Genomic DNA, 23,613 nt, shown 5'->3' on the forward strand with positions numbered 1-23,613 from the left:
TTGACACAACATAGAAAACTAAAGAATAAACAACACGAACCCCACCAAAAACTAAAGGTGATCTCAGGTGCTCCAGAAGGGTAAGCAGATCCTGCTTCACATGTGGCACCCGTCGTGTTGCTTATGTGATAACAAATCCAGTAAATAGTCTTATTCGGTAGGTCACATTTATGAAAGGGAAGGGGATTGTAGTTACTATTATTAAATCTCCTAGCCAACCAATCTTAAAGCTAACTATAAAACAGACAAGCAGCATTTTATTAATATTTAAAGTATCTCGTTCAACCTGCTCTGGGAATGAACCCATGACCTTCTGCACTAAGGACAAGCACTGAATAACTGGACAATACTTGCCTGCCAACAGCAATACAGACAACATTGAGCAAATTCTAACAGTAAATCAGTTTTACAAATGTATATTTACAGTTTTTAATCGGCAACATAAACTTTACAATCACATGACATAACAAAATGCTGATGAATTACTAACTGCTCCTTTGCTGAACTGAAAAATTCTATTGACCGGTCAATTTTAACTTTACAAATTGGTTTCTTTCCGTAAAATACATATATTTGATAACAGATATGTATGTATAAAAAGAAGATGTGGTATGATCAACTCTTCACAAATGACATACAAGTTTACAACAATGTATGGTTCATTTATACTATAAATAGTGACATGTTTATCATGTGATAATCTTTATGAAAAATGTATTACTGGTCGTTTTATTTTACCTCTAGTTGTTATCCTTCTGTCTAGTTTTTTGGTACATTTTTGTTAAATTTTTAATGTGTTTCCGTGTAAAATTTAAATATTAAACATGTTAATATGAGGAGTAAAAGTTTCCATAGGGAAACGAATGAGCGTGCTTTCAGATTTAATACCAAACACCATTCTGTCGTTTAATAAAAATAATTTGAAACCTAATGATGGTAATGCTCAGCAACAGAAATATTGGTCTAAAAATCAATGTGTTGGGTGAATTCTATGAAGTGTATGTAAAAAGAAGATTTTTCTCAAATCTATAAAAATTTGAGAATAAAAAAACGTATATATTCTAAAACTGTTTTTGTATTCTCTAAAATACTGTACAATGTTTTCATATTTTTTTTCTCTCAATTAATATTTCATCACTGGAGAGCCAAACCTATTCATTAGGTTTTTTATTACTTGCTGTTTTTGGTCCAACTTAAAATTCAGAATGAAGTGAGGGAATAATTTAGTTATATCCTCACTCATATTTCTCTCTTTATTACACTGCTAATTGTGGAATAAATATAACATTGTGTAACCAAATTAATAGATGAATTCTTGTATGTGTTTCATATGTAATAGTTTGACCCTTGTGGACTTAATCCTTGAAGTAAAAGATTATATACAACTTATTTGGGTAGATCCCTGCCGATTACTCCAGCACTATATATATATACCTGCAGATGATTTAAAACAAATAACTGGATGACAATAAAATGCATGATTGAAATTGAAGCAATAAATCAACAGTAACAGAGTAAAAATTGTAACCGTTAATCACTGAATAACAGTATCAACAATATAAAAGAAAAAAAGAATAAAGTTTTCAAAACTGGACAGATTTTGTGAAATCTCAGTTATATAACATGAAATTTATTGAGAAAATTAAGTTACAATTATAATATGCCTCAACAAAAGTTTCTGTAAAAGTATTTGATTTATATATTGAAGTCAGAAGTTCAATGTGATAGCACTATTTATCTAAAATAAGTTGACAGTGGTTACACCTTGTGTTGACCTTTTAAAATGTCAAATTTTGTTTATTTTGGTCTTTTGACCAGCATCAATTGTTCTTAGTTTTATGCATGTATCAAAATTACTGATTTCAGTTGCCAATAAGTCTATGTACATATTCTTTTACAATTTTCAACACAGTATTTTTCCATAGTTACCATAACAACCATTCAAAACAACACAAAAGCACTTTCTTGCATTACACATATATTAACAGTAACAATTAGCTCGCAGCTTGTTGTATAAATTATATTATTTTAAATGATATATTATACAAATGCAGTCACCAATGGAAAATGTGTGAATAAAACATACATATTGATGCGAAACATGAAATCAGACATTCCACAAAATGTGTTAGTTTTATACATATAACTGTTTCTATTTATTTAGACAAAATTTACTTATCATGCTTATATAATGTGCAAGAATAAAAGAATAAAAATTTATAAACAACTTTCTGTCACATTTTCACATCAATATCTAATCATGTCCAGTAAACTACTTCAGAAAAAAAAGTTTAATGCTAGTTTCCTCTCCGATTTAAAACTGACTTAAAGGAAAGAGATTTCAAACAAAATAATTTCTTTTTTACAAAATCAAATCTTTAGTGCCCCTAAATTTTATCAAAAATGAAGTCAGCATGTCGTCTGCTAAATGAACAGTTCAAGATCTAGAACAACTATTTCTTCATTATCCGTGACCTCTCACTTCATTTCAATAAATAAATAAATTTGTCCTATTAATGTACGTTATCAATCGATGTCCATTTCTGGTTTTACTTCTGTTTTCGGTGAATCTGCGGGTGTTTCACCTGGTTTTGTTGAATCTGTTTCCATTTTCTCTCCATTATTTTCTCCTTCCTTCTTCACATCTTTTTTCTCTTCTTTTGGTGGTTCCACTTTTGGCTTGGGTTTGTTCATAATGGGATTGCAAGTAGTATCTAATGACTAAAATACAAAATAAGATAACAATATTTATCAATTCAAGATGATTAAATTTCAATCCTTTAAAATTACTTAGGATTTAAAAGGGACATATGTGGTTACAATCTTATTCTCCAATTTTGACCTAAATTTTTATATTGGACTTTTAACTTTTAACATAAAGTATTTATTCAAGTTACAAAAAGTCCCAATAAAACAATCAACCAACATGGACTTGGTATTTTTCAGCAGATTTGACCAGAGGCCATCAGATAATTAGGGGCCTCGTGACAGAGTGGTCTAAGTAGTTACTGCTGTAATCACTAGCCAGTCAACTCTGAGGTTGTGCACTCGATGACAATCTTAATTTACTAGGATTGTCAGATTCCCTATCAAAGGTCTGTGGTTTTCTCAGAGGCACTGCAGCTTACTCTACCATAAATACTGGCTGCCACGAAATAGCCTAAATGCGGTGCTTTTAAGTGGTGTTAAAACACCAAAAATCTAATTTTAAAAAATCAAATCTAATAATCCATTCAGATAAACTCTATTACTGCTGAAGGATATATAATCCATATAATCCAATATAAACATAAATATAGTATAAATAGACTACTTGTGAAACGTTTCAAAGAATTAATGAACGCTTAATTTTTGCTTTGTTTGATTTTCAATTGATTTCCGATTTCTGTTAAAAACAAGAATGTGTCATAGTTCACAGATGCCCACTAGCACTATCATTTTCCATGATCAATGGACTGTAAAATTGGGGCGGAAACTCTAATTTGGCATTAAAATTAGAAAGACCATATCATAGGGAAAATGTGTACAAAATTTCAAGCTGATTTGACTTCAACTTCATCAAAAACTACCTTGACCAAACACTTTAATCTGAAGCCGGACAGACTGACTAAAGAACAGAATAACGAACAGACAAACGGATGCACATACCAGACAACATAAAGCCCATTTTTGGGGCATAGAAAGTTTGCTATAAGCCTATGTATACGTATTCAAGGTTGATATCAATAAATGATTGTATCTTTTTCTATGGTACTGTCGACCCTTTGTATCCAAATACCAATTGCATAATCAGTTAGGTGTATGATAACAGCCCCAAAATAAATTAGTAAGGTGTATCATAACAGCCCAAAATAGACAGACTAGTATGTGTAGTTTATAATGATGATTTTCTAGGTATCTTAGATTTCATGTCATACATTAATAACACTCCTGGGTTTGATTATCTTACCTGTTTTGTTGATCGAATTTGTTGTGCTAAAACATTTGGAGGATCATAACAACTTTGTTTTTGTGTGTCCATCAGTGCTTTGTTGTGCCATTGTTCTTTTTCTGCCAGACATTTAGACACTTTTTCTATATCTTCTGGTGATAAGTGGGCGAACTTCTCATCCTGTAAATACAAAATACAGCTTAGTAAAGTCTAGATATCCTCCATTCATTCAGATCATGTGGATTTCTTTTGTTCAACCTATCGCAAATGAGAATCTCAGCCTTTTCCGCTTCAGTATTTACCAATTTTTTAAGCTATTCAATAAATATTTATCTTCTCCCATTTCAAATTTGCAATCAGAATTCCAATGTCCCCCTGTGTGCACATATCTTATCTGTCCAAGGCCAATAAACTGTATGAAAATGAGATGTCACAATGCTTGTACAACTGCCATACTAATATTATTGACTTATCATAAGTGGTACCTCTTCAACTGACCTCATCACAAATTGTTGAAGTCACCGTTAGCATTACAGAATATAATTTTACATCGGACTAGTTGCTAGTGGTGCAGGCAGTATAGGGGGTAAGCTACAGTATAGCGGGTTATTTTCAAGGGGTGTAAATTTCCACTTATTTTCGTGGATAGAATTAAATCGCCAAAATAAACTACCCCAATTTTAAAAGTTCACATGGGTATTTGAATCCGCCAAAATATTTCATTTACCTTTTTCAATGAAAATCAGGAATTTTTACACCCGAGAAAATAACCCAATATACAGTATAGCATAAGTTACTATTTTTGATTTAAAAGACAGAGTGTAGAGTGAAGGACACAAAATTGCTATGAACCCCTGCATCACTATTTAAGTAGTCGATATAATGACTTCAAGAACTATGTCTTACCTTCTGACCACAGAGATCTAAAAATTTCCTGACATGTTGTATACTATGGCCTAATTCATCAAATGCTGCAGGCCTCCACTGGAATTCATCATATCGGTCTTTTATTGGGATACCGATATTCTGAAAGTAATCAATGAGTCAAATGAGACTTTTAAATGCATTTCTGAATTAAATATCTACTTGATATCAAATGATTTTTTCAGATTTTCATAAATTTTCATAAATAATGTGAGTATATAAGGCTTTACCCCTGATATGAGGGAAAGATGGCTTTAGACTAATTACATGTTAAAGCATGCAACATCTAGCAAGGTGAATACCAAACATGTTATAAGGTCATTAGTTTTCTCTTTTTAATTATTTTACATTAGTCTTTTGGGGCCTTTTAGAGTGGACTATGTATTATAGACTTTGCTCATTGTTGAAGGCCATACAGTGACCTATAGCTATAGTTTTTAAATTTTGTGTCATTTGGTCTCTTGTGAAGGGTTTTTAATAGGCAATCACACCACATCCTTTTTTATGTATTTATAAAGTTTAAGTATGTAATATTGTATGCATATATTACTAACAAATATTTACAACTATATTTCAAATTTGCAGATTTAACATTGCTGTGCTGATATTTAGAGTAATTTTGAATGTATACATATATGTATAGATTATAACATGCCCTTTTCGATATTGGCCCTATATCATCCCGAGACTCCCATATCGGCCGCAAGGCTTTAGCCGAGGGCCGATATGGGTCGAGGGATGATACCTGGTCCAATATGGAAAAGACATGTTATAATCGTTTTATCACATATTTAAGTTCTGAAGAAAAGAGAAAAAGGTCAATTTAAAACAATTTAATGAAAGATAAAAGGTAAAATTTTAAACGTTTTATTACAAACGTGTCATTAAGGACGCAATGACGTCATGTCATTTAGAATCAGGGCACAATATCAATATACCCTTTTTTGCCCTGGGCAATTTTGCGGTTATTGCATATGCAAAACCTGACGTATTGGTAACAAATATATGATAAATTTTGTCGTAACTAAAGATAACGAGGTCAGGATAAGGTACAGATACTTGATGTTTCCTACAAAAGATAGATTTCAATAAAATATGAAAAAAATAAATAATCAGAATACCTTTAACTGTGTAAGTTTGTCAAGGTAAATTTGTTTTTTCTGGTCATCTCCTTCTTCGTACAGCCAGTCTTCCGTTTCTGACAATAATTTACTAAACTTTTCTCTGTCCTAAAATGGAAGGCAAAAAAAGGTATCAATATCAACTTTGATAATTATATTTTTTTACATAAAATTAAGAATTAATTCAAAAGATTCTTTGTAGATTGAATTTTTTACAATATCTAATTCCAATAAACTAGCAATTTTCCCCAAATTGGAGCATGGTGAATTGTAAAATGTCACCATTATCATTTTAGCCTTGTTATCACTGGTGTCGTTCATAAATATATGACTTTCATGTGCTATATACATGTTGTAATGTTGCAAATATTCATGGTTAAAGATCAATGATTTTGTATCAGTATCATTTTGTAACAGTATCAAAAACAGGGATAAATTAAAGAAGATATTCTCTACTATAATAAAAAGAGGTATAATGTAGGGTTGTAAATGTGATTCCTGCATAGATCATGATGTTTACAGTATGCCACAGTCATTTTGTGATAAAATTGTAACTGAAAAAATGTCTCACATATTCAGAACCATAGATATTCCAATTTAACAATTTTTGCAGATTCTTTTATTTTTCATACCACAACTTCTTATAATTTATATTATATGCTTACATAATTGCATTTTATTTTACGCTCATTTTTCATTAAATACTCATGCTACTTACTGCTTCTTTAACAAAAGGTTCATAGGCTTCAGACAGTTTATCTCTCATGTCATAAACATATTCCTCTACAGCATTCTTAGCATCAGCTCGCTCTTTCTCTAACTTGTCTGCCATAATCATTTGATTCTGTCACCAGAGAAATGAAAAGTTAGATATAGCGAAATTTCTTTTAACTCATTACCCACAATAAATGCAAACGAAAAATCATATGCATAAAAAAAAGTTGTCTCCCCTTTTCTTATGTTTTAGATTTTCAGTGGAAGGAGAATATACAAGAAATGTAAACACTATCAAGTCACCTAGACTAGCAATCTTTTCTTGAACACAATTTTTTAAAGTTCACTATCATATCTACATTTTTTCGGGAAATTAAAACATATCACAGGTTTTGATTTATATAGAACATGTATTTAAAATTTGTTTTAGCAGTTTGTTTTTTTTTAATAACATTTCATTATAAAATTGATTAAAATTCTGAAAAGAGATTAGTTTAAACCCAAAATTGGTTAACAGATGTATTGATATTCATTTGCATATAGTCATTTCTATTGTCCTTCCCTACGCCTATATCACCCTGCTCTGTTGCTCAGTAATTCTCGTATCATGAATTCAAAACGAGACCAGGCATTATCAGCGACGTCACAATGTGAGAGGAGAAGTTATCAAGCTTGCTCTCGTCAAGCATAAAACTGTCTTAGGAAGAAAGAAAAGACAAGTAATTGAACGATAAAAAGATAATCACGTTTTCTACGTATAGATATCGTAAAATATCAGCTGCTCAACACAATGTGAAACTTTTTAGCTCGTTTGCTGTGCTTACTCCCCAAAAAGGTTCACATTGTGACTCGCGGCTGATATTTTACGATATCAATGTGTAGAAAACATGATAATCTATACCTTTCTGCCGCAGTAAATTTAATTGTCAATGTGTAATTTCAGAGGGTATTTTTGTATGCTTCAAACTGCAATGTGAAATTATATATATTTTAAACATTGAAAAATAAATATTGAAAAATTGAAAAACAGACTTAGAAGAAGAGATTTTTGTTCAATTAAATTTATCAATCTCTTTTTCTGATAGTGGTCAGGTATAAACTGTCAAGTTTTACCTCTTTTTCCACTAGATCATTGATCTCCTTTTTGGACATTTCAGGAACAAAGGCTTCAATTGGTAGATCTATTTTCTTCACTTTCTTTTTCTTCTTCTCTTCAGACTGTAAGAAAAGAATAATTGTAGTGTTATTAAATCAGATTTTTTTTTTATATAATTTAATAACAAAAAATAGAATAGTACATTGTAGGTTTTTTTTTTATATAAAATAACTGAGATATAAATAGTCTGCTTGAGACAAAAATTCAATGAATTTTATATATATTGTATGCATGTTGGACCAATGTTGCTTGTAAAGTAGTCTTAAAGGGATTTAAGGTATCAAATTCATGATCACCGATTTAACCAATATTTGATTTATAACATACTATTATAACAAGAAGATCTCAAGAGCCTGAATTGCTCACATGTCATTTTTTGCTTATATCTTTCATCAATGATTATTTTTGCTTTTCAATATATATTAATGAGTGGTTTAAAAATTCCATTGAAATTTTCTTTGTATCTATCATATTTTGTAACATGGCCTGTTGAGCTAACGAAGGAAAGATTTTGTCTTTATATATAAAACTCATGCAAAATATTTACGAAAGCTCTGCTGAAATTATTTTTATATAGAATACCTTTTTCTCTGACTTTTTATCACCAGCAGCGTTTTCTTCCTTCTTTTCATCATTATCTGTTTTTTCAGGGGTTTCTGGTTGGTCTGTTTGCATCTGAATAAGACGTTTACGTTGTGAAATGGAATTAAACTCGTAGGAGAATATCATTATTTTTAGAAGTTAATAATAGTTCAAAGTTCACAGAAAGAGTCATGCATCATACAATTTTAATTTAGATCTCCCCAGTTTACAATTGCTAGGCAAGTAAACAGTTTGTTTGGAATTTCAGTAATTACAATCTTAGGGTTATGATATTTGCATTAATCAAAGATAATGAATATTGCAATAAAAGTGCTGCCCCAGGAGTTTGTGTATACAAGTTTCGTGCCATGTTTGAATTCAAATTTAATTAGAAAGATAGAAAATATGATCAGATATTTTTCTTTCTAAAACCTGAATTTTACTCATTTTCCGTGTAGACTTTTAAGCCAATATTTGCATTACCTCAGTTTCTCCATTGACCTCAGGTTTTTGTTCTCCCTCTGGAGTTTTTCCTTCCTCCTCAGCTTGTTTTTTCTCAGCATCAACATCCATGGACTGTTCCTCAGCCTTAGCATCCTGTTCCTCTTGTTCTATTGTCTCTGACAGGGTAGCAGAATTAACAGTGAAGATACCATTTTGATTTACTCTTACTTTCACTTTCACTTTGGCACTGTCTTCATTTTTGGGTTTTTCTATCTTACTAACTTGGAATTTACCTAAAAAAAGAAAACAGAGTTTAATAAGTATCCTCTTGTTTATTAATAAAAATCCATTTTCAAAATCACTACCCATACAATTAAATAATAAAAGTGTCCCTCCATTATTCAACCCATTTCATTCTTTTAACAAGACCATACAGACTATTGAACTGCATTGCTGCAAGGAATTGATTATGGTAACAGGAATACTGGACCCTATTAAACTGATCATTTCCTTTCAAATATATGACAATTTTCATTTTTTTTGTAGAGTGTTGTAAATTGGCTGCTCACAGTGGCGATGTATATAATGTTTACTCACTTCAAGTTAACATTATCAAACTGCAGATAAAATATTAAACAGTTTCCTTTCATAAAACCCAAGAAAACTTTGATGATAGGGATATTTCCGCATACATCTTTCAGACGAACAGAAACATTAACTAGAGGCTCTTTACCTTGGTCTATGTGAATATTAAACATAGGGAGCAGATGGATTGGTGACAAAATTGTGTTTTGGTGATGGTGATGTGTTTGTACATCTTACTTTACTGAACATTCTTGCTGTTTACAATTATCTCTTTCTATAATGAACTTGGCCCAGTAGTTTCAGTGGAAAATGTTGGTAAAAATTTAAAATTTTTATGAAAATTGTTAAAAATTGACTATAAAGGGCAATAACTCTTAAAGGGGTCAACTGACCATTTTGGTCAAGTTGACTTATTTGTAAATCTTACTTTGCTGAACATTATTGCTGTTTATAGTTTATCTTAATCTATAATAATATTCAAGTTAATAACCAAAAACAGCATAATTTCCTTAAAATTACCAAATCAGGGGCAGCAACCCAACAAAGGATTGTCGGATTCATTTGAAAATTTCAGGGCAGATAGATCTTGACCTGATAAACAATTTTACCCCTTGTCAGATTTGCTCTAAATGCTTCGGTTTTTTAGTTATGAGCCAAAAACTGCATTTTACCCCTATGTTCTATTTCTAGCCATGGCGGTATCTTGGTTGGTTGGCCAGGTCACACCACACATTTTTTAAACTAGATACCCCAATGATGATTGTGGCCAAGTTTGGTTTAATTTGGCTCAGTAGTTTCAGAGAAGAAGATTTTTGTAAAACTTAACGACCCTTTGGGCCAGGTGAGCTAAAAATAAGCAGTACTAGCCTGCTTTTGCCTGGCAACCCAGATAAAAACGCTTATTCAATTGGCTACATAAAGACACATGTCATATACAGGATACAATTCAAGAGCCCCTTATATTGAGGACAGTAATCCTTTGAACTTCTATCAATAGACATTTTTCTTACCTATATTTGTATCTGGTATCGGGACATCATTTTTGTGTGTGTATTTAGCCTCCAGTTGGAATGGCTCTGTTCTGTAGAATGTCAGTACTTTGGACATAGGAATCATGTGGTATTTCGGAAATAACTCCATTGAACTGAAATTAAATTTAAAGGTTAAATGTAAGAAAACAAAACTTTCTTAAATATTAACTAGATTAAATCAGTTTCAATTCATGTGTTTTATGAAAGGGCACAGGGTCTGCACTTGGGAATTTTGTCTGTCATTGGGTGCATTCATACGATAAAAGCGCAGGAGATGTATTTCCTTTAAGAAGGGTTATCCTTACTTGATAGTGCTTTCCCAAAGTATCACATGTGTCTAAACTGAATAGTCTTAAGATGGTGAGCTATGGAGTATCCAATTCAAAAGTGTGAAATTTATAAAGTAGAACAGTCATTCTATACAAAGGATTGTATTGTACGATTTGCTCTATACCAGGTTTTGATTGTTACTTTAAAATGTGGCCTGCATTATAACATCTTCAAATATAACCCTCAAATTTAGTTGGAAAACAAGGAAACTTGTTGGAGATAAAAAATCTTATTCAAAAGTATGTATACAAGAAAAATTGTAATCATCTAAAGCACAAAACCAGACTTAATCAAATTATACAGGATATATAACAATATACTGTGGATTCAATAAAATTTAATAAAAGTTAGGTAAATTCAAAATGGCAAGTGTTTAAAATTGGTGACAACATAAAGAAATGAATGCATGGCTCTTTTAACATCTTCTTCCCAGAATGACACAACTAGAAAAAAAAATTCAAGAACCCCCTTACCTGTCTTCTTCCATTGTTGCCTGCCAGCTCAGTGTAATAGAATATGGCTGTGCATCATTGATGGAGAAATCTCTGACTCTGAATGTGGGGTTTAATATGGCATTCTGTAAAGAACATCCACGGGCCACAGCTTCATCAGCATTCAGTGTCGTACTTGGCTCGATGCCAAAAACTTTATTAACTAGACTTTTAATTGATGGGACTCTTGATGAACCTCCTACAATTTCTACTGCAGCTAAATCTGATGTTGACATCTCTGAAAGTAGACAATTTGCAAATACTTTACTTTATGTTATAACCACAAATTTCATAAGATATCCTATTAATCAAAAGGGAAATCTTGTTTCTAGACTAAATCAGATCTATAAAGTAAATTATTTCAGATTGCATCACATTCAAGCAATATAGTATTAATCACATGATGCTAAAGAGCCAACTCTGTAATTTACAAATAAAAGCTGAATTGTCATTATAATGATATTCAGTTTATTTATCCAGAAAGAAAGATGAAAACTTTTTAGATTAATTTGGTCATAATCGTTTCAAGATGGAGCTTAAAGGGTACTAGCTACGAGATATATAAAAAAATCTTAAGTAAGATTTTTTTTGTTAAATCAATAATGAAAGTGAAATAGTGAAATAATTGTTCACTTTTAGCAGCCAAAATAGTTCAATTTTGTCAAATTACCCTAAGAAACATTGATATTTTCTAATTCACTTGCAAGTGAATCAGTCGACCTCATTAAATCCATATTCATGTGAACTTCAGTTTAACCCTATAGCTAACTAGAGATTGACAACGCATGCATTGTACGTGTACTGGTTATTTTTAAAGAAAAATAATGTCAACAATGAAAGTGAAACTACGGTAAACCATTTGATTACTTATTCCATTCATATAAAATCATTCTTATACGGTTAAAAAACAATGAGAAACTTCGCTTTATGACAGTCGTTTAAAAGAGGGTCGAAATATACCAGATGGACATTTAAACTCATAAATAAAACCTAAACTGAAAATGCCAGGGCTCAATCTACAAAATAAAACCAAACAGACCTATAAAAATCCAATTGCATGTGTTGGTTTAATCTATTCATATCTTTATTTATGTTTACATGGCTTATATAGTCATGTGAGGTGAAATCGATAGATAATTAGATGGCGTCTGGACTAAAATTCACACGAAACGAACCTACATATTCTCTACCCCATGCTCTGCAAACTGTGTCTTTTGGACTTCTGGTAGTTTGGATAAATGTTTTACATAGTTATAAATCAAATATAAGAATTTGAGTCAAATCAGTGACCATAAATTTGACAGCTAGTGCCCCTTTAACATAACTTATTGTTATAGTTATGAACTTTCTAAAATCTGAAGAGCAAGACTCCTTTCTTACAGAACAGACCAGACAACCCATATAATATAGAATTATCATTTAACTTGTATTTTTTACAACACTCTAAAGAAAATGCAACCAACAATTTATCGCCCATTTATAAAAAATCTGGAACAGCCTTTTATTATTTTCTAAACTGTGATTAACATTTATATGGATAATAATTGTGTCAAAAAGTTTTATGCAGTTCATGACTTTCTAATTATCAGAATTTGTGTTTTTTTTTAATTAAAACATTTGGGATAAAATCTTTAACACTTTTTAGGTTTCCATGAAAAAAAAAGTTGCAACGGGAGGTAATTTATTGGTTAACTGCTTGTAGCCATGAATTATAATTGATTTTTGGGGTTTATCTTTGAATTTTATGGAAGATAAAATGAAAAACAAGAATGTGTCAATAGTACACAGATGTCCCACTGACACTTTCATTTTCTATGTTCATAAGTCTGTGAAATTGGGCTCAACTCTAACTTGGCATTTAACTTCGAAAGATCATATCATAGGAAACAAGTGTACCAAGTTTCTAGTTGATTGGAAAACATAATTCCCCTAGGTGGGGCAAAAAAATATTTCAAATCCATTATATTTTGAAAAATTTGTATAATACAAATTTAATATTGAATAGTTCTATTAAGCAAGTCATACTTACTACTATTTTCTAGTAATGTCTGGAAAACTGTTTCTATTCTTTGAAATAAACCAGCTGATAGTTCTTCAAACTGTGTTCTAAAAGAAAATCAAATACTAAAAATTAACACAAGAATTAAAATTACATTTTCCGATAATATATGTATTAATACAATATGTTAGTTAACGTTATATCATTTCTTGTTTCTCTAAATTCTTGTTTTTTAGAGAGTTATTGCATTGGTTCATACAAAATTAGTTTTTATTATTAATTTAGAGAAAACAATATAAATAACTGGCGAATATGTCCACAGATGATGCCTCTGCTTGCATATACATGTAATGTTGTAAGGATGTAGAACTCTAGAAAAGTAAAAGAGATCTACTCAAATGTGTACTTGATTTGAGTTTTGTGGTAATAAGCAGTAATAATAGTTGATAAGTTTCATATTTGGTTGAGGCTAAGATTCCGCAATTTTTCCATTTGTAAAGGAACATAACTCCAGAACAGTAAAAGTGGAGCCAGCAAAATTTTGGGACATTGGACTTCCACACAGATGGATAAGGTTAAAACTTAATGCTCCCTGTGCATAGTGACCTACCTGTCCATTCTACCTGTCACATCCTTGTCCTCCATGAAACATTCTATATTAATGGGAATGGATTGTGTGTTAGCACTCATTAATTTTTTCAGTCTTTCACACTCAGTTTCTAATCTCAGTCTAGCTTTCATATTCTTTCCTGCATCAACCTTATAACGTTCTTTAAAGTCCTGTTGAAAATAGTCGGCCAAAATTTTGTCAAAGTTTCTTCCTCCTAGACAAGGGTCAAAATTTGTTGCCAAAACCTACAAAAGTTAAACACAAAAATATGTTATCAAATTCACAAAATCACTCAGCAATCTATAGAGTTTAGCATATTGACCAATTCAGAAATTATTGTGAATCAATAAGCAATCTAGGAAGCATTACATATATTCAGAAATCATTGTGAATAATGCAAATGGGTGAGTATTGCAATAATAAGAACTCACATTCTGATATCTGATACATGATACATATAGATTCTACCACTGCATCGAGTGTAATACGATATTTATCTACTCAAGATAGTTAAAAAAACGTGAGGCTTGCTGAGCGTTTTAAATATTTTAAATTTAACTGTCTAGAGTGGATAAATATCGTATTACACCAGATTTGGTGGTGGAATCTGTTTCTCTAATGATTTTCAAACAATACACAGGCAAACTTGTTCCTTCTTTGCGACTGATCTGCAAAAAGATCTGTTCTTTCTATGTGACGTCATCATGCATGGTCGCCTTTTTTCATGCCGTCAAAATTCAAAGGAAAACAAGAAAATTCAACATCATAATCAGATTTTTACCAATGAAGAACTGAGATCAAACAAACCACAAGTTGATTATTTTTTTTTATACAATGGGTGTAGAAAGGGATAAATTGACAGAGAATTAGAGAAATATCTTTATGCAATAATTCCTGAAATCGCAATAATTTATCTAGCAATCTTGTCCATCTTCAAAACTTACAATAATAAATGCATGTAATAATTTCTCAATTTACAGTAACTTATTGGTACTTGTCTATTGTTGTAAGCCCGTATAAGTTTTTTTTTATTGTTTATGTCATTCGATTGCTGTTTCCATGGTGTACAGCTCACATCTCTTTTATATGCCATAAATGCTAGTTGCAATTTTTCAAGTTTGTTGTAGAAATTAAACTTTAATTATGTCACAAATATTATTGTTACATTCTGCTCTGTTAAGTTACATTGTACCACATTGTCAGTTGCTGTTGTTGCATTTCACCGATGAGAGATCTAAGCATATGCAAATAACTTACACTATATCATGTACACAGTTTTGTTAATGTTTTGATATGCGTATTTCAATGTCATACCTTTAGCTTGGTCTTGTGAAATGCCACAATGGCCACCTGTAGGGAACAGTAACCAATGTCAACAAACACCACATTCTTGGCTTTCTCTGTCTCAGCTGGGAGATCTTGTTTGTAAATACCATAACCCAAAGCAGCTGGAATAAAAAGTCATATTATATTAGGAAGTTGTTCAAGTATTGGTTATTTCTATTTGACAATTCTATAATTTTAATGTTAACATAATTTGCATTAGTGGCAATCTTCCTTCAAAATGAGACACAATGAAAAATAAAAGATGAAAATGTCTTGGATTCAAATGCCCTCTATCAAGCTTCATTGTAGTATGTGAAATTGGACAGACTGTCAAGGGTATTATGTGTCCTTAGTATTGAGACAGGGACATGAAAACTGAGATGAGATGAGGCTACTTTTTTTTTAATCTATCAAATTTAAGTGATAGCAGTGCCTGTTGGAAGTTAAAATGTTTTTAAATCAGTGATCTTTGGATGTCCACATTTTCTAATATCATTGGTACAGTATATGTAGCGATCCTCTTCATAACGAATGTTAACTGTGTAAAAGAAATCTAATTTGGTGCTTTATGGAAAATCATTCCTACATAACGTTTTAAAATATAAAGCTGTAGTTGCAGATCTTCACAAATGATAATCTTATGTATTTTTCAATACATAAAAAGACTAACATAAAATGATAAGCGAGGAATATGATTGACTGGTGTTTAACGCCATTTTCAACATTATTGTTCTGTTTTGTGGCTGTTGGTAGTTATTTGAGAGAACCACCACCCTTCAGTAGGATAACTGCCAATCCTGGTCAGATGAGATTCATGGAGTCAAGTGCACATGCTTCATACAGGATTATAACTCCAAACCAGTGTTGACAGGCTAGTTATACAGTACTGTAAATTCAGAAATTATTGCGTGCATTTATTATAGCGATTTTGTCATTAAAGACTAATATGCGATTTTAATTTTTGGGATATTGAGACAATCCTATTAAAGTTGTATACTAAATTTTAAAATGTGAGTTGAAATAATTGCGATCTAAATTCTGTCGCAATTTTTGCAATAATAAAAACATCACAATAATTTCTAAATTTACAGTTGTTTGACTATTGAAGACCACTCATCGTCCACTGAGACCCTGGTTGAAAATAAAGATAAAACCACTAACCTGCTGTTGAATCATTCATGACCTTCATGCAATTCAGTCCAGCTACCTCACATGAATTTAACATTGCTCTTCTTTCTATATCTGTGAAAAATGTGGGTACCTAAAATAGAAAATTAACATGTCATCATCATGATCATGGTCATGTATTACATGAATTTCATGTAATAGAACAAAACTGTATTTTTCAAATCAAATTTCAAATCATTTTGTTTGGTATAAATTCTTGTAAACTAATAAGAAAAGTGTGCGGATAATCCATACTTGTAAGGCCACATTTAAAAATATTTTGGTTTGCCCAAACCCTACTCAAAGGTTGAGACAGTGGGTAGGTAGGTAGGCATTTTCTTTTTTTTTTCAAAAAAAAGAAATTGAAGTATCAGATGTTTATTAATCTTCACGCCTATTTGATTAAAAAAAAAACTTCTTCAAATCAGGACAATAAAAGAATTTGAGTAGGCAGCTTTTTTCTGGGTAGGTAGCGTTTGGGCAAACCAACCTATTATTTATTTTGGCCTAATAGAAATTTAAACTAGAGGCTCTATTCTAAAGAGCCTGTGTCGCTCACCTTGGTCTATGTGCATATCAAACAATGGACACAGATAAATTCATAAAAAAATTGTTTTGGTGATGGTGATGTGTTTTTAGATCTTTATTTGCTGAACATTCTTGTTGCTACAATCATCTCTATCTATAATGAACTTGGCTGAATAATTACAGTGGAAAATATTTTCTAAAAATTTTATGAAAATTGTAAAAAATTGACTATAAAGACCAATAACTCCTTAAGGGATCAACAGACTATTTTGTTCATGCTGACTTATTTATAGATCTTACTTTGCTGAACATTATTGCTGTTTACAGTTTATCTCTATCTATAATAGTATACAAGATATTAACCAAAATCTGCAAAATTTCCTTAAAATTACCAATTCGGGGGGCAGCAACCCAACAAAAGGTTGTCTGATTTGTCTGAAAAATTCAGGGCAGAGGATTTTGACCTGATAAACAGTTATCTCTCACGTCAGATTTGCTCTAAATGCTTTGGTTTTTGAGTTATAAGCCCAAAACTGCATTTAACCCCAATGTTCTATTTTTAGCCATGGTGGCCATCTTGGTTGGATGGCTGGGTCACCGGACACAATTTTTAAACTAGATACCCCAATGATGATTGTGGCCAAGTTTGGTGTAATTTGGCCCAGTAGTTTGAGAGGAGAAGTTTTTGTAAAAGATTACTAAGATTTACGAAAATCTGATAAAAATTGACTTTAAAGGGCAATAACTCCTAAAGGGGTCAACTGACCATTTTGGTCATGTTAACTTATTTGTAAATCTGACTTTGCTGAACATTATTGCTGTTTACAGTTTATCTCTATCTATAATAATATTCAAGATAATAACCAAAAACAGCAAAATTTCCTTAAAATTACCAATTCAGGGGCAGCAACCCAACAATGGGTTGTCAGATTCATCTGAAAATTTCAGAGCAGATAGATCTTGACCTGATAAACAATTTTACCCCATGTCAGATTTGCTCTAAATGCTTTGGTTTTTGAGTTATAAGCCAAAAACTGCATTTTACCCCTATGTTCTATTTTTAGCCATGGCGGCCATCTTGGTTGGTTGGCCGGGTCACCGGACACAATTTTTAAACTAGATACCCCAATGATGATTGTGGCCAAGTTTGGTTTAATTTGGCCCAGTAGTTTCAGAGGAGAAGATTTTTGTAAAAGCTAACGCTGGACGACGACTACAGACGCCGGACGCAAAGTGATGGGAAAAGCTCACTTGGCCCTTTGGGCCAGGTGAGCTAAAAAAATAAGACTTAAAAAGTTAAACAGTACCATCCTTTCATAAAATCACAATTAATTTGAATTAAACTTTGCTGTTTTGAAGGACCTATAATAAGATAAAACAAATCTTCTACCTATATATCTTGTTTTATATCATTAAATAGTCCACTTACAGATACCACCACATCTACAACTTTAGTCTTCAGTCCAGTTTCTGATATCTGCTTTAACTTTGTTAACAGAGCTGCCATCATCTGCTCTGGGGTGAACTGCTGCTCACCATCAAGATACTGAACCTAGACAAAGAAAAATATATCATCATTATTATAAGTTTAACAAAAATCTCTTTAATTGTGTGCATTTAAACCCGTTTTAACAAGTTTGTTGAAATTTGATAAACCATATGCTTAAATTTGTGTGGCATAATATGCAACCATATCCTTTCAGAAAGCTTATAACAATTGACATTTTCAAATTTATTGTAAGAGTGTAAAAATATAAGTGAACCAACACCAGAAGTAGTGATTGTGCGGTAGGGTATTGTAAGAGAAAAGATTCTACTACTAAACCAACTATATAATAAAATTTATCCACTGAGATGGTAAATTTTCTTATGTTATCAATGGGGTTGAAGGGGAGAATTGCAACCAGGGTTTCCCTTTATTAATAAGCCCTTTGTTGTCGATAGCTCAGCTATAAATGCAATCAGCTGATTACTGATTTACTGTCAAAATCTTAACGAGTTAAAGGTGAATTCCGAGTATTGTCTGATCAGTAAAGTCAGAGAAACCCGAAACTAGAGGCTCTAAAGAGCCTGTGTCGCTCACCTTGGTCTATGTGCATATTAAACAAAGGACACAAATGGATTCATGACAAAATTGTATTTTGGTGATGGTGATGTGTTTGAAGTTCTTACTTTACTGAACGTTCTTGCTTCTTACAATTATATCTATAATGAACCTTGCCCATTAGTAACAGAGAAAAATATTTGGTAAAAATTTACATAAATTTACCGAATTAATGAAAATTGTTAAAAATTGACTATAAAGGGCAATAACTCCTTAAGGGGTCAATTGACCATTTAGGTCATGTTGACTTATTTGTAGATCTTACTTTGCTGAACATTATTGCTGTTTACAGTTTATCTCTATCTATAATAGTATTCAAGATAATAACCAAAAACGGCAAAATTTCTTTAAAAATTACCAATTGGAGGGCAGCAAGCCAACAACCGATTGTCCAATTCATCTCAAAATTTCAGGGCAGATAGATATTGACCTGATAAACATTTTTATCCATGTCAAATTTCCTCAAAATGCTTTGGTTTTTGAGTTATAAGCCAAAAACTGCATTTTACCCCTATGTTCTAATTTTAGCCGTGGCGGCCATCTTGGTTGGTTGACCGGGTCACGCCACACATTTTTTAAACTAGATACCCCAAAGATGATTGTGGCCAAGTTTGGATTAATTTGGCTCAGTAGTTTCAGAGGAGAAGATTTTTGTAAAAGATTACTTAGATTTATGAAAAATGGTTAAAAATTGACTATAAAGGGCAATAACTCCTAAAGGGGTCAACTGACCATTTCGGTCATGTTGACTTATTTGTAAATCTAACTTTGCTGAACATTATTACTGTTTACAGTTTATCTCTATCTATAATAATATTCAAAATAATAACCAAAAACAGCAAAATTTCCTCAAAATTACCAATTCAGGGGCAGCAACCCAACAACAGGTTAACCGATTCATCTGAAAATTTCAGGGCAGATAGATCTTGACCTGATAAACATTTTAACCCCATGTCAGATTTCCTCTAAATGCTTTGGTTTTTGAGTTATAAGCCAAAAACTGCATTTTACCCCTATGTTCTATTTTTAGCCGTGGCGGCCATCTTGGTTGGATGACCGGGTCACGCCACACATTTTTTAAACTAGATACACCAATGATGATTGTGGCCAAGTTTGGTTTGATTTGGCCCAGTAGTTTCAGAGGAGAAGATTTTTGTAAAAGCTAACGCCGGACGACGACGGACGACGGACGCCGGACGCCAAGTGATGAGAAAAGCTCACTTGGCCCTTTGGGCCAGGTGAGCTAAAAAATAAATAAACAAGATGGCTGAAAATAAATTGTTTTATATTTCTTTCGCCAATGACGAATTTTAATCGCCAAAATTAATATTTTTTCGCAATTTGCGAAAATGGCGACCGCCAGCGGAATCCCTGATTGCATAGATCTAGCAAACTGTTAAAGTCAAGGTATTTCTGAATCTAAGAAACACTAAAAGATTGAATGAAAGAATTTCCCTATGCTCATATTGTAAATTTAAAACAATTTGTGGTTATCTCCCTTCTTTCAATTGGAAGACTAGCCTAGGCTATTTGCCAAAGCTGATTTGACCTTCGGATCTGAAGTGGATGGTACATTTTAGTTTGTCAAAAATTAATTCCAAATTTTTTTAATTTTTCATTTTCTTATTTTTAGTTTAGCAAGAAGAGATTTTCATGTGTATTGCAAACCATAATTTAAATGAGTATCTCAGTTACCTTGATTAATATTTCTCCATTCTTTCCCTGTTCCACCTTGTAAGGTTTGGGAAAATCAGCTAGCTCTTGTTGTACAAAGGGGTCTGAGAACTTTCTCCCAATAAACCTCTTGAAAACAGATACTGTATTTTTCAGATTTGTAATACATTGATTCTTGGCTGAAACACCAATACTTCTGCTCTTTTCATTGAAGGAAACAAAGGCACTGAAAATGGTATCATTGAATAATTAAGTATTAGAAATAAAAAAAAAGTGTCATTAGTCTTTTTCAACTGATTTTATAGTTTGTTCTTATGTTATACATTTACACCACTGTCTCAGGTTAAGGGGAAGGTTGAGCGCCCACAAACATGTTTGGTGACCTTCTGCTGTTGTCTGCTCTATGGTCCGGTTGTTGTCTCTTTGGCACATTCCCCATTTCCATTCTCAATTTTATTAACCACACCATATTCTTTATGTGCCAGTTTTTCCTAAACTGTTTTGTTTTATATTAAGGCGTTAATTTTCTGAATTGAATTGTTTCATAATATGCGTGTCAAGGCATTTTCTGTCCAACCATTATGTCCATACATAGTTTTATTTCTCATTGTTGAAGGCTGTTTGGTTGCCTATAATTTATTACATTAACTTAGTTTGAACTTTGGTGGATACATGTTGTTGTCTCATTTGGCAATCATACCACATCTCCTTTTTTTTCTTATGTAAGTGTAGCTCAAAATAAAAGCTGGTCTAGAAACCCTCAACACATTTTTTAGTCTGAGACATTAACAAATTCTATTTGTATATATTAGTTTAGCTTTTTTTAACAAGGTTCAAGTATAAATCCTGATGTATCTTTCACTTTAAAGGGATTATTATTTTACGACATCGAATAATTTAAAGCTTAAGACTTCACATCACTGCTCTTTATTTTCTGTATCGTTATTATAAACAACAAAAAGAAACCATTGATTGGCCTTGATGTAACAAAATAAACTAATTAAGATAAAAACACTATGTGTTAATTCTGAAACAAATAAGTGATGGAAATAGAAAACACTTTACTTCCCAAGTATCGTACAAGGACATACATTTTTTAGTACTTTCCTTCCTTTATAAACATTATGAGCACAGTAGGGAAGAAATAGCCTAATCTTTTAAACTTTTGTAATTATTTTTTATATTGTTATATTTCAACAACTTTACACTATACACCAAAATACAATGTATATCATATGTGTCTTACCCTAGTTACTGTTAGGGCAGTCAACATGGTTAGCCACTAGTCCAATGCCCAGACAGTGAAATTTAATTCAGACTAGTTAGTATGATTGCCAAACCTTTAGCTTGTGTGGACTAGTAAAAAAAATGCTGAATATTGTTCTTCGGACTAGTAGATAAAAGTTTTTTGGTACAGACTGTTAGAAACCTTGTCAGTGTTATACTTTCCCATTTCTATGAAGCAGTTTTCCAGCAGGAATTGCATACAAACTAAGAGTATATATATTTGTGTACCTTGAATTGGACCTACAATCCCCCCCTTTTCCCTGAAATTGAATGTTACCTGCAATATCTGACTTAAATAAGTAACATGACAGTCAGATGCCATATGTAGGGCAGGATCAGCTAACCCTTACTCAACCAGTTGTAGCTTAGTCTAGACATTGCAACCTCTATATCTTTAGGTATCATCTTTACTGACTCCTTACAATGTATTTCAACTTTATAATTTAATACTTTTGTGACATCAGAAATCAATGGGAAAGCACATCTTTCATGTCTATTCCTATTTGAAAGTCCTTGTTGCTAATGCTTGACCCGAAAATTAGTCACTTCATACAACGATCATTTTTTCACGATTGTGTTTTATATTCTGCTGAAAATCTTACAGGAACCTTTCTGAAAAGAGGGACTAAAGATACCATGGGGACAGACAAACTCATAAATCGAAAAATAAACTGACAACACCATGGCTAAAAATGAAAAAGACAAACAATAGTATACATGTGGAAACAACACAGAAAACTGAAGAAGAAACAACACGAACCCCACCAAAAACTAGGAGTGATCTCCGGTGCTCCGAAAAGGTAAGCAGATCCTGCTCCACATGTCACATGTGGCACCTGTCATGTTGCTCATGTTATACAAATCTGGTAAATAGTCTCAATAGGTAGGTCACATTCATGAAAGGGAAAGAGATTTGTGATCGGCCTAGTGATGGCAGACAAATAGTGAGAATTGTATATCTATTACAGTACAAATGTATATTGTGTTACAACATTTTACATTGAAGATATTTCTTCTTTTTTCTGATGGAAGCGATTAATTGTGTGCGCAAGTGTATTGGAAACTTCATTATTAAGATTTCTCTAGAATACTATCATATAAACAGACATGTGATCCAGATCACACTGAAATATTGAAGGATAAAACTTGGACAAAAGAAAATAATTTTAATGGTTTTCTAAATAATAAATTACAAAACTTACGGTGTATTCCTTGAACTGTATTCATTATCAATTGTTTCAATGCCACCTTGTCTCGCTACAGCAACGAAACAGGAACTGTTCCCAATATCAAAACCGACCGGCATTTTCCACTTTTCTTGTTACCTGTTGGAAATTATCTGACAGAAAAAAGAAAATGTCTTTACAAATAAACTATGTTGATTTACAGACAAATATAAAGATTTCTTCAAGTTAAGAACTATCCAGTAATAAATCACAAGGAAGTTTAACACAAATTAAACTAGGCTTTCTAAGAAATTTCGAGAAATCACATGGAATATCGCCGCCTTCGAGAACTTACGGAAGTTGAATTGTCAGCAGTAAATTTTTCCATAGATAATATAAAACAAAATACTTCATATTTTAAAAAATATTTATGTAGTTTAATA

The 23,613-nt window shown here is 32.1% G+C and overlaps 1 protein-coding gene across 1 annotated transcript; it reads right to left on the bottom strand.

The window, feature by feature from the left end:
- Window positions 1-415: 415 nt before the first annotated feature.
- Window positions 416-23,530, bottom strand: LOC134695781 (97 kDa heat shock protein-like). The gene is made up of 17 exons (XM_063557191.1): window positions 23,207-23,530; window positions 20,739-20,943; window positions 18,369-18,491; window positions 16,406-16,505; window positions 15,233-15,366; window positions 13,919-14,163; window positions 13,339-13,415; window positions 11,292-11,547; window positions 10,468-10,601; window positions 8,912-9,165; window positions 8,429-8,521; window positions 7,804-7,908; window positions 6,695-6,820; window positions 5,977-6,084; window positions 4,838-4,957; window positions 3,950-4,111; window positions 416-2,721 (listed from the first exon to the last, which is right to left on the bottom strand). Exons 1-17 carry the CDS (start codon window positions 23,308-23,310, stop codon window positions 2,527-2,529), a joined length of 2,541 nt encoding a protein of 846 aa, XP_063413261.1. The 5' UTR covers window positions 23,311-23,530; the 3' UTR covers window positions 416-2,526.
- Between the last annotated feature and the right edge of the window lie 83 nt (window positions 23,531-23,613).

The sequence above is a fragment of the Mytilus trossulus genome, chromosome 14, assembly GCF_036588685.1.
Source record: "Mytilus trossulus isolate FHL-02 chromosome 14, PNRI_Mtr1.1.1.hap1, whole genome shotgun sequence".
NCBI classification, from domain to species: Eukaryota; Metazoa; Mollusca; class Bivalvia; order Mytilida; family Mytilidae; genus Mytilus; species Mytilus trossulus.